The 14,027-nt window shown below is 53.5% G+C and overlaps 1 protein-coding gene across 1 annotated transcript in view; it reads left to right on the top strand.

Moving 5' to 3' along the window:
- Padi1 (peptidyl arginine deiminase 1) overlaps positions 1 to 13,553 on the top strand; it is a 33,356-nt gene extending 19,803 nt beyond the window's left edge. Inside the window, exons 11-16 of the mRNA XM_059256239.1 lie at positions 1,933 to 2,084; positions 7,665 to 7,809; positions 8,624 to 8,717; positions 9,792 to 9,871; positions 11,093 to 11,218; positions 13,320 to 13,553. Of these exons, the coding sequence (XP_059112222.1) occupies positions 1,933 to 2,084; positions 7,665 to 7,809; positions 8,624 to 8,717; positions 9,792 to 9,871; positions 11,093 to 11,218; positions 13,320 to 13,553 (831 nt within the window). The remainder of the gene's footprint in view (positions 1 to 1,932; positions 2,085 to 7,664; positions 7,810 to 8,623; positions 8,718 to 9,791; positions 9,872 to 11,092; positions 11,219 to 13,319) is intronic.
- Positions 13,554 to 14,027: the final 474 nt, after the last annotated feature.

The raw sequence follows: 14,027 nt of genomic DNA, 5'->3' as shown, positions 1-14,027 counted from the left end.
GGGGGAGTGGGGAGGGGCTTTGGTGGCTCCTCTCCTGGGAGCTCTGGTAGAGCCTCATCTGGTCTTTTAGGGTCCAGAGACTGGTGGGGTGGTGACAGCAACCTGGAGAGTGGGTGGAAGGTTCCAGCTAAGAATGCAAATGATATGCAAATCGCATGCAAATAGACACCCACTCCCATTACACCTCCTCCATCCTGGGAAAGACAGAACAGCAAGGTTCTTGGTCAGAGGTCATTCTCAGTGGTCAGGGGTCATTCTCAGTGGTCAGGGGTCATTCTCAGTGGTCAGGGGTCATTCTCAATGGGGAGTCAACAGAAATGGTACCGTTGGAGACCAGACTGCCTTTGAGGGGCAGTGTACCCTTAGCAAGCATGCCAGGGACTGTGGTACTCCCTATGCACAGGATGGTGGCAGCAGCTACTGCCACCACTGAGTTCTGGACACTGCCCCTAGTTTTTTATGGCTTCCCGTGTTCAGTCCACAAGACACTCTGCCCTATTTTTAATAATTGTTATTTATAAAGATTTCTTTTCACTACCAAGGAAACTGAGGCCTGGGGAGGTTAAGCAACTTGCCCAAGGCAGGGAGCCCGTGGGGCACCCATGCACAAACCCCAACTGGGACCTGCAAGGCCCCCGTACCTGACAGCTGGCTGCACCTTCTCCCGAGGTGGCCCCGTTTCTGTGGGTTTGTGGGCTCCAAGTCCCTTCCTGCTGGGACAGAAGGGCTTTTGGGAATAGGGTGTCTCAAACCAATATCTAGCATACCTGGATGGGGAGTAGGGATGGGGTGTAACAAGTCTTTCTCAGTTCTACTAGTCAGCTCCCAAATAACTACATGGAGACTTATTAATTATGAAAGCTCAGCTTTGTTTAAGCTTGTCCCACTAACTCTTATAACCTAAATTAACCCATTTCTATTCATCTATGTGCTGCCACGTGGCTTGTGGCTGTTACCTCTCCTCCTGCATGTCCTGTGTCTGGCTGACAGCTCCACCTTTTTCCTCTCTAAGTCTTCTTTATCCCCAGAAATCCCGCCTAACCTCTTCCTGCCCAGCTATTGACCATTTAGCTCTTTATTAAACTAATCACAGTTCCACATCTTCACACAGTGTAAAGGAATATTATGCAATGGGGGGGGGGGGCACGTGAATCCTTCTGAGTATGTGTGGAGACCGGAGTGCCCTGGCTCTTGGCTCTGTGACCCCTCGGCCTCTGCTCCCTTTGGGTTCATGGTGCTCCTGTCTTCTTGGCTTACTATGCAGGCTGAGGCTGCTGAACGCCCTCTCCTCCTGACTGGCATGTCAGGAGTCCTAAGCCCTCTGTCTCCCCAGCAGCTCACAAGTTTTAATGTGTGGGGTATCTGCGCGTGCGCATACATGTGGAGACCAGAGGTCATGTCTCAAAAGTTGTCCACCTCATTTTTTTTTTTTTTAGATAGTGTCTCCTATTGACTAGGACTTGCCAATTAGGCTTGACTAGCTAATTAGTGAGCCCCAGGATTCCACCTCTGTCTGCTCTGCCTCCCAGCGCTGGAATGGCAAGTGTATGCTACCACACCTGGCTTTTATGTGGGTGCTGGGTCCCCAAACTCGGGTCTTCATGCTTGCGTAACAAGTGCTTTCTTAACCTCCTGAGCCATCTGCCCAGCCCTGATGTGCTCCATCCTTGCTTCTTTTCCTACCCACGGTCACTTTTCCACGTCTGTCCATCCACAAGTCCTTTAGATATACGCTGCTTGATCAAGGGCCTGGGAGACCCTCTGCTCACCTCTGGGCACTGACTTGATCACGAACTGCTCAGTGTATAGAGAGAGGGGCTTGTTAGGTGTGGATGGAGGCAGGCATCCAATGTCCTCCTCTCCTCTTAGCATGACTCTTCCTCCCCCCCCCCCACCTTCCTGCCCATGCATGCTCTGATGATGCCTCTCTAGGGTCCTGACTTCGGATATGTGACCCGGGAGATCCAGTTCGCAGGCGCCTCTGGCCTGGATTCCTTCGGCAACCTGGATGTGAGCCCACCAGTGAGGGTGGGCAGCAAAGAGTACCCACTCGGCAGAATCCTTATCGGTGGCAGCTTCCCCAAGTGAGTGGCCTGGGAGGGTGGCGGGTGCAGGAGGATGCAATCACCTCCTCCATGTGGCTCTCCAGACTGGGAGGTGCTTACCAGAGCCCATGACTGTCCCAGACTCTGGACTAGAGGGTGCTTTCCAGAGCCCATGGGGAATGACTGTCACGGAGTCCAGTCTGGGAGGTGTGCTCCAGAGCTCATGGAATAATAGTCACAGAGATCGTAAGGTCTCAGGGTTAAATTAGTGGTCCAGAGTCTGATTAAGATCATCACCACATTAAACCAGCCTGTCAGAGGCAGGGAATGAGCTTGGTTGATAGGGACTTGCCTACCATGCATGGGTCCCTCTTTGGGTTTGATCTCTAGCTTGGCGTAAGTAAGCCAAGAGTGGTGGATCATAGTTGTGATCCCAGCACTTGGCTGAGTGGAAGCAGGAGGATCAGAAGTTCAAGGCCATCCTCAGCTATATGGAGAGCTCAAGGCCATCCTGGGCTAATGAGACCCTGTCTGAAGTCAGCCAAGCTGGGAGGTGACATGTCCTCTGCCACATAAGCAGGGGCAGGCTCTTTGCATGGGGAAGCCAAAGTCGCTGCTGTCCTGTCTTGGAAAGGACCCAAAGGCGGAACAGGCAGCTGGAACTCTTACGAGAGCGATTCAGTGACCCCACGCTGGCCAGCTGTGACGGTGCAAAGAACAAGATGTTTAAGGCTCAGTTAAGGGCAGATGCTGACTCATCAGTCAGTGAGTCCCTCCTGCCCCCGGCAGCCAGACAAGGGTGTGCCCCTTGAAGCCCACAGGGGTTTCACTTTGTCACAAACCCTGGAGGCCCCTTCCGTTTGTGGAGCTTGGTGTGGAGTCTAGGTGTGCCCCAAATTGTCCTCTGAGCCCCAGCTGGCCACACAGCCTGGAGCTGCTGAATCAGACAAGGTGGGTTTTGCTGGTACCAAGTGAGGCACGAAGTTGGGTGCCCGGACCTGCTGCACTGGCTGGGGCTGGCCAGGCGATGGACAGAGGCCCGGCTGGCCACCCACCTCACATAGTACACTGCAGCTGGGCTTCAGGCCTGGAGGTCCCCAGGGAGCGGCCTGTGGGTCTCAGGATCCGATGCCCATTGATGTGGGCTGTGCCACTCAGCCAGTGTTCACCATGGTGTCTGGCAAATAGTTGGTGCTCAATTTGTTCATTTAAACGAGGGTCAAGTGCCAGGCATGAGTGAAAGTACTGTGGGTGCTAAACATGGTGGTACAACCCGATATCCCCAGGAGGCTGAAGCAGGAGGATCATGAGTTCAAGGCCAGCTTTGGCTACAGAGTGAGGCTCCGTCTCCAAAACGAAAAACCAAACAAATAAAACAAAACCAACAAACTAAAAGGGCAGGGAGACTAAGCAAAATAAATAAAAACCAACAAACAGAAAAGGAAGTTCTAGGGAAACAGGGTGAGCAATGGTGTTTCATTTTAAATAATTTCTTTTCTATTCCATGCTTCGTTTTCTTCAACTGTAAAATAGGTTTGATAAAAAGCCCTCTCCTGCCAAGCAATGATGGTGCATACCTTTAATCCCAGCACTCAGGAGACAGAAGCAGATCGAGCTCTGTGAGCTTGGGACCAGCCTGGTCTACACAGTGAGTCCAGGACAGCCAGGGCTGCACAGAGAAACCCTGTCTCAAACTGCTCCCCCCCCCCCCCCCCCCGCTGCAAGAGAAACTCTCCTCTAGGATTAAATGCGGTGGTGGCGCAGGCCTTTAATCATAGCACTCAGACTCAGGAGGCAAGAGAGTTCAAGACCAGCCTGGTCTACAGAGTGAGTTCCAGGACACTCAGGGCTACACAGGGAAACCCTATTTTGAAAAACAAACCAACAAAAAGCCTCTCCCTTGGGGCTGACTAGATGGCTTAGTGGGTAAGGTGCAAGCTTCCTAATCGTGAAGGCCTGAGTCTGGATCCTCAGCACCAGTGTCAAAAGCCGGGCATAGCCCACACGTTTGTAATGCCAGCTCTGGGGGCAGAGACAAGAGGATCCCCGAGGCTCGCTGGGTAGCCGGCCCACCTGAAGCAGTCCCAAGTTTAGTGAGAGACCCTGTCCCCAAAACTAAAGTGGAGGGCACTAGAGGAGGACACCGGATGTCAACACACACACACACACACACACACACACACACACACACACACACACAGGGTTGGGGTGGGGGCAGAAGAGGCAGGCCTGTCCCAACCAAGAGCCTTTTCCACACACAAGCGGCAGAGACTCCCTTCTGAAGTCTCTAAATTCATCTCAAGAACCTGTAAGGAAGGCAGGGTCTCCAGGCGCCCATTGGCTGTGGCCCACGGAGGAGCTGTACATCAGCCTTTGGGCTGCTAAAACCCAGGAATGAGGCCCTTAGTGAAAGATGAGACCTTGGTGCCCAGAGAGGGACAGCCACCCATCTAGAGCCACACAGGATTAATGATGCTGTCCAGGTGTCCTCTCTGGATCCCAGTGTAGAATTTGCCAAGTTGGGCTGCTGCTGTCCTGCATCCTCTCTGACATCTGTTCTCTGAGGTGAACAGAGCAGGCAACCTTCAAGATCCCAGCAGGTGGCGCACACCTTTAATCCCAGCACTCAGGGGGCAAAGGCAGGCAGATCTCTGTGAGTTCCAGCCTAGCCTGGTCTACATAGCCAGTTCCAGGCTAGCTGGGGTTATGCAGTGAGACCCTGTCAGTAAAAACAAAATAAATCCCAGTAATTTTTCAGAGCCACAGCATTCATGTCTACAAAAAGGGGACAGCGCCAGCCCCAGCCTCATGGGGCTGCTGTGTCATTAGACACGGCCCTGGTAGAGGACTCCATGCACGGCACACAGTTGATGGATAACACCTGTCCCCTCAGTCTGAGCAAGAATCTGACTATGAGATGATGTCTTGAAGGAAGAGAGTTACAAGCCTGAGTGTTCAGAAGGAGAATGTTCCGAGGAAAGACAAGAGCATTTGTAAAGGTCCTGAGGCAGGAGCATGCCCGAGGCTTTGGAAGGCTGGGAGGAGGCCAGTGGGCAGGGGCTGAAGCTGAGGGAGAAAGGAGAAGCTCATGAGACACAAGATGAGGGAGGAGGCAGTGTGACCCCCCAGATGGTGACATTGCTAATATGTATGCATCCGAGATGATCTTTTTAGGTGGGTTGGTTGGTTTCCGAGACAAGGTTGCTTTGTGTAGCCCTGGCTGTCCTGGAACTCTCTCCGTAGATCAGGCTGGCGTCCAACTCAGAGATCGCCTGCCTCTGCCTCCCGAGGGCTGGGATTAAGGTGTGCGCCACCACCATCCAGCTCAGGATGATCTTAAGGACTAAAGGAGGCACTAAGTGTAAGAGCCTAAGCCAAGCGCACAGTAGGTACCCAACAAACCGGATCTTTCAAGGCTACCTTGGGTTCGCCACTCCTGTGCTCCAATCATTGAACAATTCTGCCCCCTGGTGGTGGTTTTGGGGATGATGCGGAGACAATCTGCCCTCTCCTGGGGCTGGGACCACTTTTTCCAGCCTCCAGAAAAGAGAGTGAGAGGGAGTCCCAAGGAGGGGCTTCACGCTGCACCTTCTGAACTGTTTGTTTTCCCTCCATTTCAATGTTTTTAAAGATGCCCTTCCAAACGGCCAGTGCTGCATTAACTAACAGACGGAAGAATGTGCTCCCACCTCCCACCCACAATTCCTGCTCCCACCTCCCACCCACAATTCCTGCTCCCGCCTCCCACCCACAATTCCAGCCAGGAGCTTCACTTGAGTCTTTGTCAAGCTTGTTTGTGGCAGGCTCCAGTTTCTATAAATTATGGACTTCTTTTTTCCCGGCTGAATTCAAACTCAAAGTACAGCCAAGGCTCCTCCTGCCTCCGCCTCCCGGGGGCTGTAATGACTGGTGTGTGCCACCACACCCCGTTTATGCAGAACCAGGGATTGAACTCAGGACCTCATGCATGGCAGGCAAGCACTGTACTAACTGACCTGCCTCTGGAGCCTCTAGGTCCTATTTGTTACACAGCTGCTCCAAAGCGTTTGCGTTACTCACCAGTGTTTCTGAATCGGAGAGGGGCAGGGACTTCAGCAGAGAACAGCTTAGACTTACCCTGCCCTGGTAGAGTGTGCATCCCAGCAGGGAGTGAGACCCAGATGGGTCCAGTTGGATAACCAGTGCCATGGAGAAAAATGAAACTATGAAGGAGATTGGGACATGGTTGCCATTTGTCAAAAACCTCAGAGAAAGAAGTCAAGATTTGAATTACACTCAAAAGAGGAAAAAGGGGAGCCATGGGACCATAGGGAGAGAGCTGTGACTCCAGCGGGAGGAGGGCAGAGTAGGTGCAAAGGTCCTGAGGCAGGATTGTGTCTGATAAGTTCAAGGGACAAGAAGAGATCAGAATGAGTGGAGAGGAGAGGGTCAGGGCCAGGGTGGAGGTTAGGTGGACTGTGGGCCATGGGGAGGTCCAGAGGAGGTCAGCAGGGGCTGTGCAGTTTCTGGAGGTAAGATGGGAGTGACCCCAAGGTTTCAAGCAGAAGAGGTACAGAGTGTGACTTTTCAAATCCTCCTCTGGATAGATAATAAGGGATCAAGGAAAAGGACAGGTCACTGGCCACCCAGAGAGAAAGGCTTCCACTGGCCAGAGAAGGGTTGACATCACTCCTTGTTCGGGGCAGTCTCCACACAGAAAGCAGGTCTGAGAGCTTGTGGGTGGTGTGGTCTTAAGATGGATGGTTGGTTGGGAACAGGATCTTTTTATACAAAATAACCCTCTGAGTGGGTCCTCTTTCCCAGAAGGTAGACTAAGGCTTGGAGAGCCGAGAAGACAGCCTGGGCCACACAGCCGAGAAAGGTCAGGGCCAGACCTTAGTGATCCCAAGCCCCGAGATTGAGAAGCCCAAGCTGAGACCAGGGCCTGGAGATGTAGTCCAGTTGGTGACGTGCATGAGCCCTAGGTTCAACCCGCAGCACCGTATAAATCATTGAGGTCTTGCACTTGTGATCTCAGCACTTGGGAGGTAGAAGCAGGAGGACCAGGGGTTTGAAGTCATCCTCAGCTATATGGGAGGTAGTAGAGGAAATATCCTGCTGTATTCTCCCCGGGTAAGGGGTGCTTAGGAAATGCTAGGTTTCATCTCAGGAACTTCTGGGGGTTAGAGAGTGGGGAACCCCAAATCCCCGAGGCACTCTGGCACAAGTAAGACGCAACCTCTCTTCAACATGGAGTAATTGGCTGGACTCCGAAGGCCTCATTCAAACAAGTTCCGCCCCCTTGCCAAACCTGACCCCTGACCTTGGCCTGCATCTGTCATGCCCATGCCCATCTGTCCCCTGACCTATGGTGTCTGCGTCTCTCCTTCTGGGACATCCTCTCCCACTGTCCCCAGTGGCTTCAGCTTGGCCTTCAAATCTCTGGGCCTGGTAAGCAGTGGAGTCTGGCCCTGACCTTTCTCAGCAGCATGGCCCAGGCTACGTCACCTTAGCTCACTGAGCCTCAGTTTCCCCTCTGATAAAGAGGACGCACTCAGAGTGTTGTGAGGGCATAGGAGATGCCCTGGGTGGGCGGGGGAGGGTGCATAAGGTGACTGACCGAGTCTCTCTCCCCACCAGCTCCAGCGGGCGGCGGATGGCCAGGGTGGTGCGTGACTTCCTGCGGGCCCAGCAGGTGCAGGCTCCCATAGAACTCTACTCCGACTGGCTTTCTGTGGGCCACATAGATGAGTTTCTGAGCTTTGTGCCTACCTCTGACCAAAAGGTGTGTCTCCGGCTTCACCATCCCACAGCTTTCCAACTGAGACATCTCTGCCCCCACCTGGCCTGATGGAATGGCTGGGGGTGTGGGCACTGCAATCAGCTCAGTCCTATGGGTCTTAGGCTGTGTTAATCAGGGAGGGCTTCCTGGAGGAGTAAAAAGCCTCAGGCCAGGAGACTGCGTGCTTCCTGCTGGCCTTTTCAGACCCAGAACACTCCAAGTCAGGAATGACACCTGGTAAGAGCTGAGAAAATTTCTCGGGCACCTACTATGTGCCAGACTCACACCCACTTTTAGCCAGGTAACCCTCCAACAAGCCCATGCTTGCCTCCATTTTACAGGTAAAGAAACCGAGGCTCGGGAGGGTTCTGCACTCTCTCAGGTCCATACAACCTAGGGGTGGCTGGGGAGGATTTTAATCAGGATGTTGACCACAGAGTCCCACTATCTTGTGGAGAGGGCCAGGAAGAAAGTGACCCCCAGCCTCAGGGAGAAAACCATCTAGGGGGAAGGGCTTCCTAGTGGCCAGAGATTCTGGTCCAGCGTGGTGAGGGCCCTGATGGAGGCAGTGAGCAGCCGCAGCAGGACACACCTGGGTTATGTGGAAGGCAGGAATCCAGTTCCCGGTAGGCAAAGTGAGCAGGTAGGAAGATAGGTGGGAAAGGGTCTGCAGTTGGGACCCACTTGGGTGGAGGGTGGGGTGGTCAGGGAGGGGGAGAAAGGAGCCCAGCGCACACCTGGCTCCTGAACTCAGTCCTTGAGGGCCTCTGGCGTCTAACGGAGCCATGCCTTGAGCCATTGCTCCCCTCTGTGGCAGGGCTTCCGGCTGCTCCTGGCCAGCCCCAGTGCCTGTCTCCAGCTGTTCCAGGAGAAGAAGGAGGAGGGCTATGGGGAGGCAGCACAGTTTGATGGTGAGTGTCACCCTCTGTCACCTCACGGGGATTCTGTCATCACCATCCCTGGGGATGTTCCTACTGCTGCCCTGGGGCAAGGAGGGAAATTAAGGGGCCAGGGAGTCATCCCAGATACTTGGATGGTGGTGTGGCTCCTAGGCTGGAGCTTGGGAGAGATGAAAGGGTACTGCCCGGGTTCAAATCCTAGCCTTGACACTTGCTGGAGGTGGAGCCAACCGAGGCTGTGCTCTGTCTCTTAGAACCTCCATTCCCTTTCTCTGAGTTGGAAATGATAATCACCCTCCCTGGAACATCTCAAAGATCAACAAAAATTAGGCTGGCTCCAGCAGGTGTGGGAGGTCAGCGCTGGGGAGAGGAGCCTTGCGGCCTTTCCCAGCATCTCTGATTCTCCTCCAGGTCTTCGCTGCAGCTGGGACCAGCCTTCCAGCGTCTGGTCTCTCTCTGTCACCATCTGCTTTTGACAATGTCACTGGCCTGCACTGTGCTGCTTCAGGCCTGGGGACTTCCTGAACTCACACACTGTCTGTCTGTCCCTGAACTCACACACTGTCTGTCTGTCCCTGAACTCATACAATCTGTCTGTCCCTGAACTCACACACAATCTGTCTGTCCCTGAACTCACACACTGTCTGTCTGTCCCTGAACTCACACACTGTCTGTCTGTCCCTGAACTCACACACTGTCTGTCTGACCCTGAACTCACACACTGTCTGTCTGTCCCTGAACTCACACACAGTCTATCTGTCCCTGAACTCACACACTGTCTGTCTGTGTCCCTGAACTCACACACTGTCTGTCTGTCCCTGAACGCACACAGTCTGTCTGTCCCTGAACTCACACAATCTGTCTGTCCCTGAACTCACACACAGTCTGTCTGTCCCTGAACTCACACAATCTGTCTGTCCCTGAACTCACACACTGTCTGTCTGTCCTTGAACTCACACAATCTGTCTGTCCCTGAACTCACACAGTCTGTCTGTCCCTGAACTCACACAGTCTGTCTGTCTGTCCCTAAATTCACACAGTCTGTCTGTCCCTGAACTCATGCACTGTCTATCTGTCCCTGAACAGGCCTCAAGCATAAGGCAAAGAGAAGCATCAACGACATGTTAGCCGACAGACACCTCAGGAGGGACAGTATGCACGTGCAGGTGAGGGCAGGACAGTGGCTGGGTCCAGAGAGGGGGACATGGCCCAGCCTCGGTTTGTCCTGTAGGTTTCTGAAGGTGTGAGGGTGAGTTTTACCCTCAGGGGCTGGCAGACTGGGGGGACAGGCTGGCTGCCCTTAGGCCATGGCAGGGACCTGGAGTTGCCTGGCTCTGGGGGTGCAGTCCCCTTCCACGGAAGTGAATCCAAGGCCTCACCCTGGGAATGGGAATGGGAGATGCAGTGACGTGGAGTCCTTAGGGGCCCTGAGCAGAGAGCAGGTGGGACAGTTTTGGGAAGGGATAGGGCTCACCAAAGATGGTGGCTGCCATGTGTGTGGTGCTGGGCTCAGAAAAGGGAAGAGTGCTAAGGGCCGTAGAGATATACAGCAGGTGACAACTGATATTCATAAGGTCAACCCACCAGATGAATAAAAAGTCCTAAGTTTCGCTATGCTGCAGCTTTTTCTTTGAGCCCTGTTCTGCAGCCCTTGGAGCTGGTCTCTTGGCCCCTTGGCCCCTCTGCACCAAACCAGGGACTTTACCAAGACGGCTGGGGTCTTAGCCATGCAGTGGTTGGGACAGTATGTTAAAGTGACAAGGGGTCGTCATCAAAGTGATTCAGCAGGTAGAGGCTCCTGCTGCCTGGGGAGCTGAGTTCGATCCTGGAATTCATAGTGGAAGGAAAGAATTATTGACTGATCTCCACATGTGCCTGTGTTACACACACACACACACACACACACACACCCCACACAATTAAAAATGTAATAAGGGGACTAAAGAGAGGACTCAGCATTTAAGAGCACTGACTGCTCTTCCAGAGGACCCAGGTTCGATTCACAGCACCCACAGGACAGCTCACAACCGTCTGTAACTCCAGTTCCAGGCGATCTGATGCCCTCTTTTGGCCTCCACTGACGCCAGGCATGCACATAGCACACAGGCATATATGCAGGCAAAACATCCGTATACATAAAATAAAAATAACTTTTAAAAATTGTAATCAAGTGACAGGATCCTTTGGAACCAAACCTGAACTATTCCTAGCTCTGTGTGGTTGGGTAAGCTGCCCCGAGCCTCAGTTTCCCCCACTTCAGACAGCTGTGAATCCTTTTGCACAAAGCCATTGAGAGGCTCCGAGGCGCCCACAGGTGCTCAGGGCTGCACTCAAGCACAGTGCATTCAGATTCTCCTGTCCGGGGGCACGGCTTCCCTTCTCCCCAGAAATGTATCGACTGGAACCGGGAGGTACTGAAGCAGGAGCTGGGCCTATCCGAGAGCGACATCGTGGACATCCCACAGCTCTTCTTCCTGAAGGGAGCCTATGCTGAAGCCTTCTTCCCCGACATGGTGAGAGCCCCTGGGGGTGGGAGGACAGGTGGATACAGAGGCTGAACGGAGAGGGGACAGCTTGGTCAGCAGTTCCTAGACGGGGCAGGCGCATGCCCTGGGGCTTATCTGATGGCCACAGTAAGTTGATGGGCAACAGCGGGGAGTGTAGCTGGAGAATTTTTCTCCAGCTCCCGCCACCAAGTCCCGCCAGTCCCAGAGCCCATTTATAAAATAAACACACAAACTCTTATATTATTTAAACTGCTTGGCCATTAGCTCAGGCCTGTCATTGTCTAGCTCTTACTCTTATATTTAGCCCATTTCTATTAATCTTTACTTTGCCACATGGCTCATGGCTTACTGGTACCTTACATCTTCCTTGTCCTGGCGGCGGCTCCAGGCAGTCTCTCTCTTCCCTTCCTGTTCCCTCAATTCTCTTCTTTGTTAGTCCCGCCTATACTTCCTGTCTGGCTATTGGCCAATTAGAGTTTATTTACATATAGCGATATCCACAGCAGGGGAGGGTTGCTAGACACCCCACAGTGGAGAGGTCAGCCCCACCCCAAGGAGCTTTCATTTTCTAAACGGGAAGGCAGACATGGATGTTTCTGCCTTCTGTCTGGAGGCTCGCTTGCCCTGTTCCCACATTAGCCTTCACTTGAAGCTCCCCCAAGGGGCTTCTTTGTAAAAGGCCTTCCTGGCAGGCAGAACAAGAGTGGCCACTAGGCAGCTGACATGCAGATGAGGCCTAGAGTCCTCAGTCGGGAGGGGCCTGAGTGATGCTCTCAAATCAGCTGGCCCATAAGCCCATTTCCTACCAGGAAAGGCCTCAATGAGAGGTGAGCTCTGGAGGAGGAAGTGACCCTCCTTTTCTGTGGAGCCTTTAGCTTGGGTACTTCTCCTGGGACAAGACCAGAGTAGTACCGAGTTAGGGGAAGGGGTGTAAAAGCTGGAGCGAGCAAGTGCCTAGTTCCTGGCTATCCCCAAGGTCTCGCCTCCAAGCTGGCAGGGCACTGTTCCCCAAAGATGGTAGTTTTCCACCTGAGCCTGCTGCCGCTGGGCATAGCAGGGTGTTTAACGGCATCTCTGGCCTCCTATAACAACCAATACCAGACAGGTAAATCCTTCCTCACTGAACAGCACTGTTTGAAGCTGTGCCTCTGCCTCCTGTTAGTGCCCTTCCCTGCTGGGGTGAGCACTCAGGCGCTCTGCAGTGAAACGCAGCATCCTCTGAGCCATTGGGATGACATGGTGTGCCACATGTGGCCCGTAGAAACAACCAGGGACAGGAAGTGATTTAACCTACACAGCTGTATGTGGCTAATGGCTGCTGGCATCTGGACACTGGGCTCTGGCTCCCATGGCAGGTGGAGAGTGGCTGAGGTTAAACCCCATGGCCTTGGGTTGTGACTCTTGACTCCAGGAGCAGAGGCCTGGCCATGGCAATAGCCATGGCTTCTTATTCCTCTCTCTGTCCTTTGACCCCCCAGCATTCCTCACCTCCCCAGCATGCACATTCCAGCCCATCAGTGGGCATCAAGGCTTTGTGACCTCGGTAATATCATTTAACCTGTCTGAACCACAGTCTCAGAGGGGGCTGTGAAGGGGTATCCGGAGTCCACACATTCTCAGAAATTGCTGAGGACTAAAGCCTGCTGTGAACAGCTGAGCAAGCTGTGTACTACACAGGCATTACCACACTGGTGAGGACCATCACCGGACAGGCCCCTAGATCTGTAAATTTAATCTCTGGCTGTAACAAACTTGTTACAATGTGACAATTGTCTGGGAGATGGAAGAAAGCATGGGAGGGAGGGGTGACTGCCATCGGCCATTGGTACGGAATTAACTAGTGCCTGCTATCCACTAAGGAACCACTCTACCCCTGAGCACCCCCAGCACCCCTCCCCCACCCCGCCTTTTTTTTAAATGTTGAGATGTGTTTTAGTTATGGAGCCCAGGCTGGCCTCAAAGTCTCCATCTTCCTGTTTATGATTCCCGAATTATAATGGGCTCATACCCCACCCCCTATCTCAGACGCTAGTTCCTGACCCATTCCCAGAAGGAGCCGAGGGTGTGGTACATTCACCGCCAAAGGGGCTCTTCCTCTCTCTTGCAGGTCAACATGGTAGTCCTCGGCAAGTACCTGGGCATCCCCAAGCCCTTCGGGCCCCTCATCAATGGCCGCTGCTGCCTGGAGGAGAAGGTGCGCTCCCTGCTGGAGCCGCTGGGCTTACGCTGTGTCTTCATCGATGACTTCCTGTCTTACCACCAGTTGCTGGGGGAGATTCATTGTGGCACTAACGTGCGGAGGAAACCTTTCACCTTTCGCTGGTGGAACTCAGTGCCCTGAGCCTGCCCGGCCACCACCCTTGCTGCCCTTTTAATGGGAGTGCCAGGGCAAGGGTGAGGGACATGGACCAGCCTCCATCCTGCTGGGGCCTGAAAGCAGGCTGGCTACTGCGGTCAGCTGGACTCCAGGGGGACACCGCACTTCTTCGTCTCTGGAGCAGTCTGTCTTGCCCAGGGAGACTATTGTAACTCTTCCCTCTCCCGTTCCCAGCCACAGCTCCCAGAGGGTCAAGGTCGGCCGCTGAGCCTGTTAAAGGCATGGCTTCCACAGGCACACCCCATTTTGCTCCCTTGTCTTTGGACACTTCTCTGGAGCCGGAGGAAAAAATGGCTTTGGGGCTATTTCAGAAATGCCCACCATGCCTGGACCCTGGGGTGAGAGAGCACCATGGTTCCATATGACTCCTGGATTGTGTAAGATGAAAAGGAATATTTGGGGCATCCTTTTTCCTAAGGAGACCTCAGGCCATGGCCT

This window comes from Peromyscus eremicus, chromosome 2 (genome assembly GCF_949786415.1).
Source record: "Peromyscus eremicus chromosome 2, PerEre_H2_v1, whole genome shotgun sequence".
In the NCBI taxonomy this organism is placed as follows: Eukaryota; Metazoa; Chordata; class Mammalia; order Rodentia; family Cricetidae; genus Peromyscus; species Peromyscus eremicus.
The sequence above is the reverse complement of the archived record's forward strand: the minus strand, read 5'-3'. Positions and strand labels throughout refer to the sequence as shown.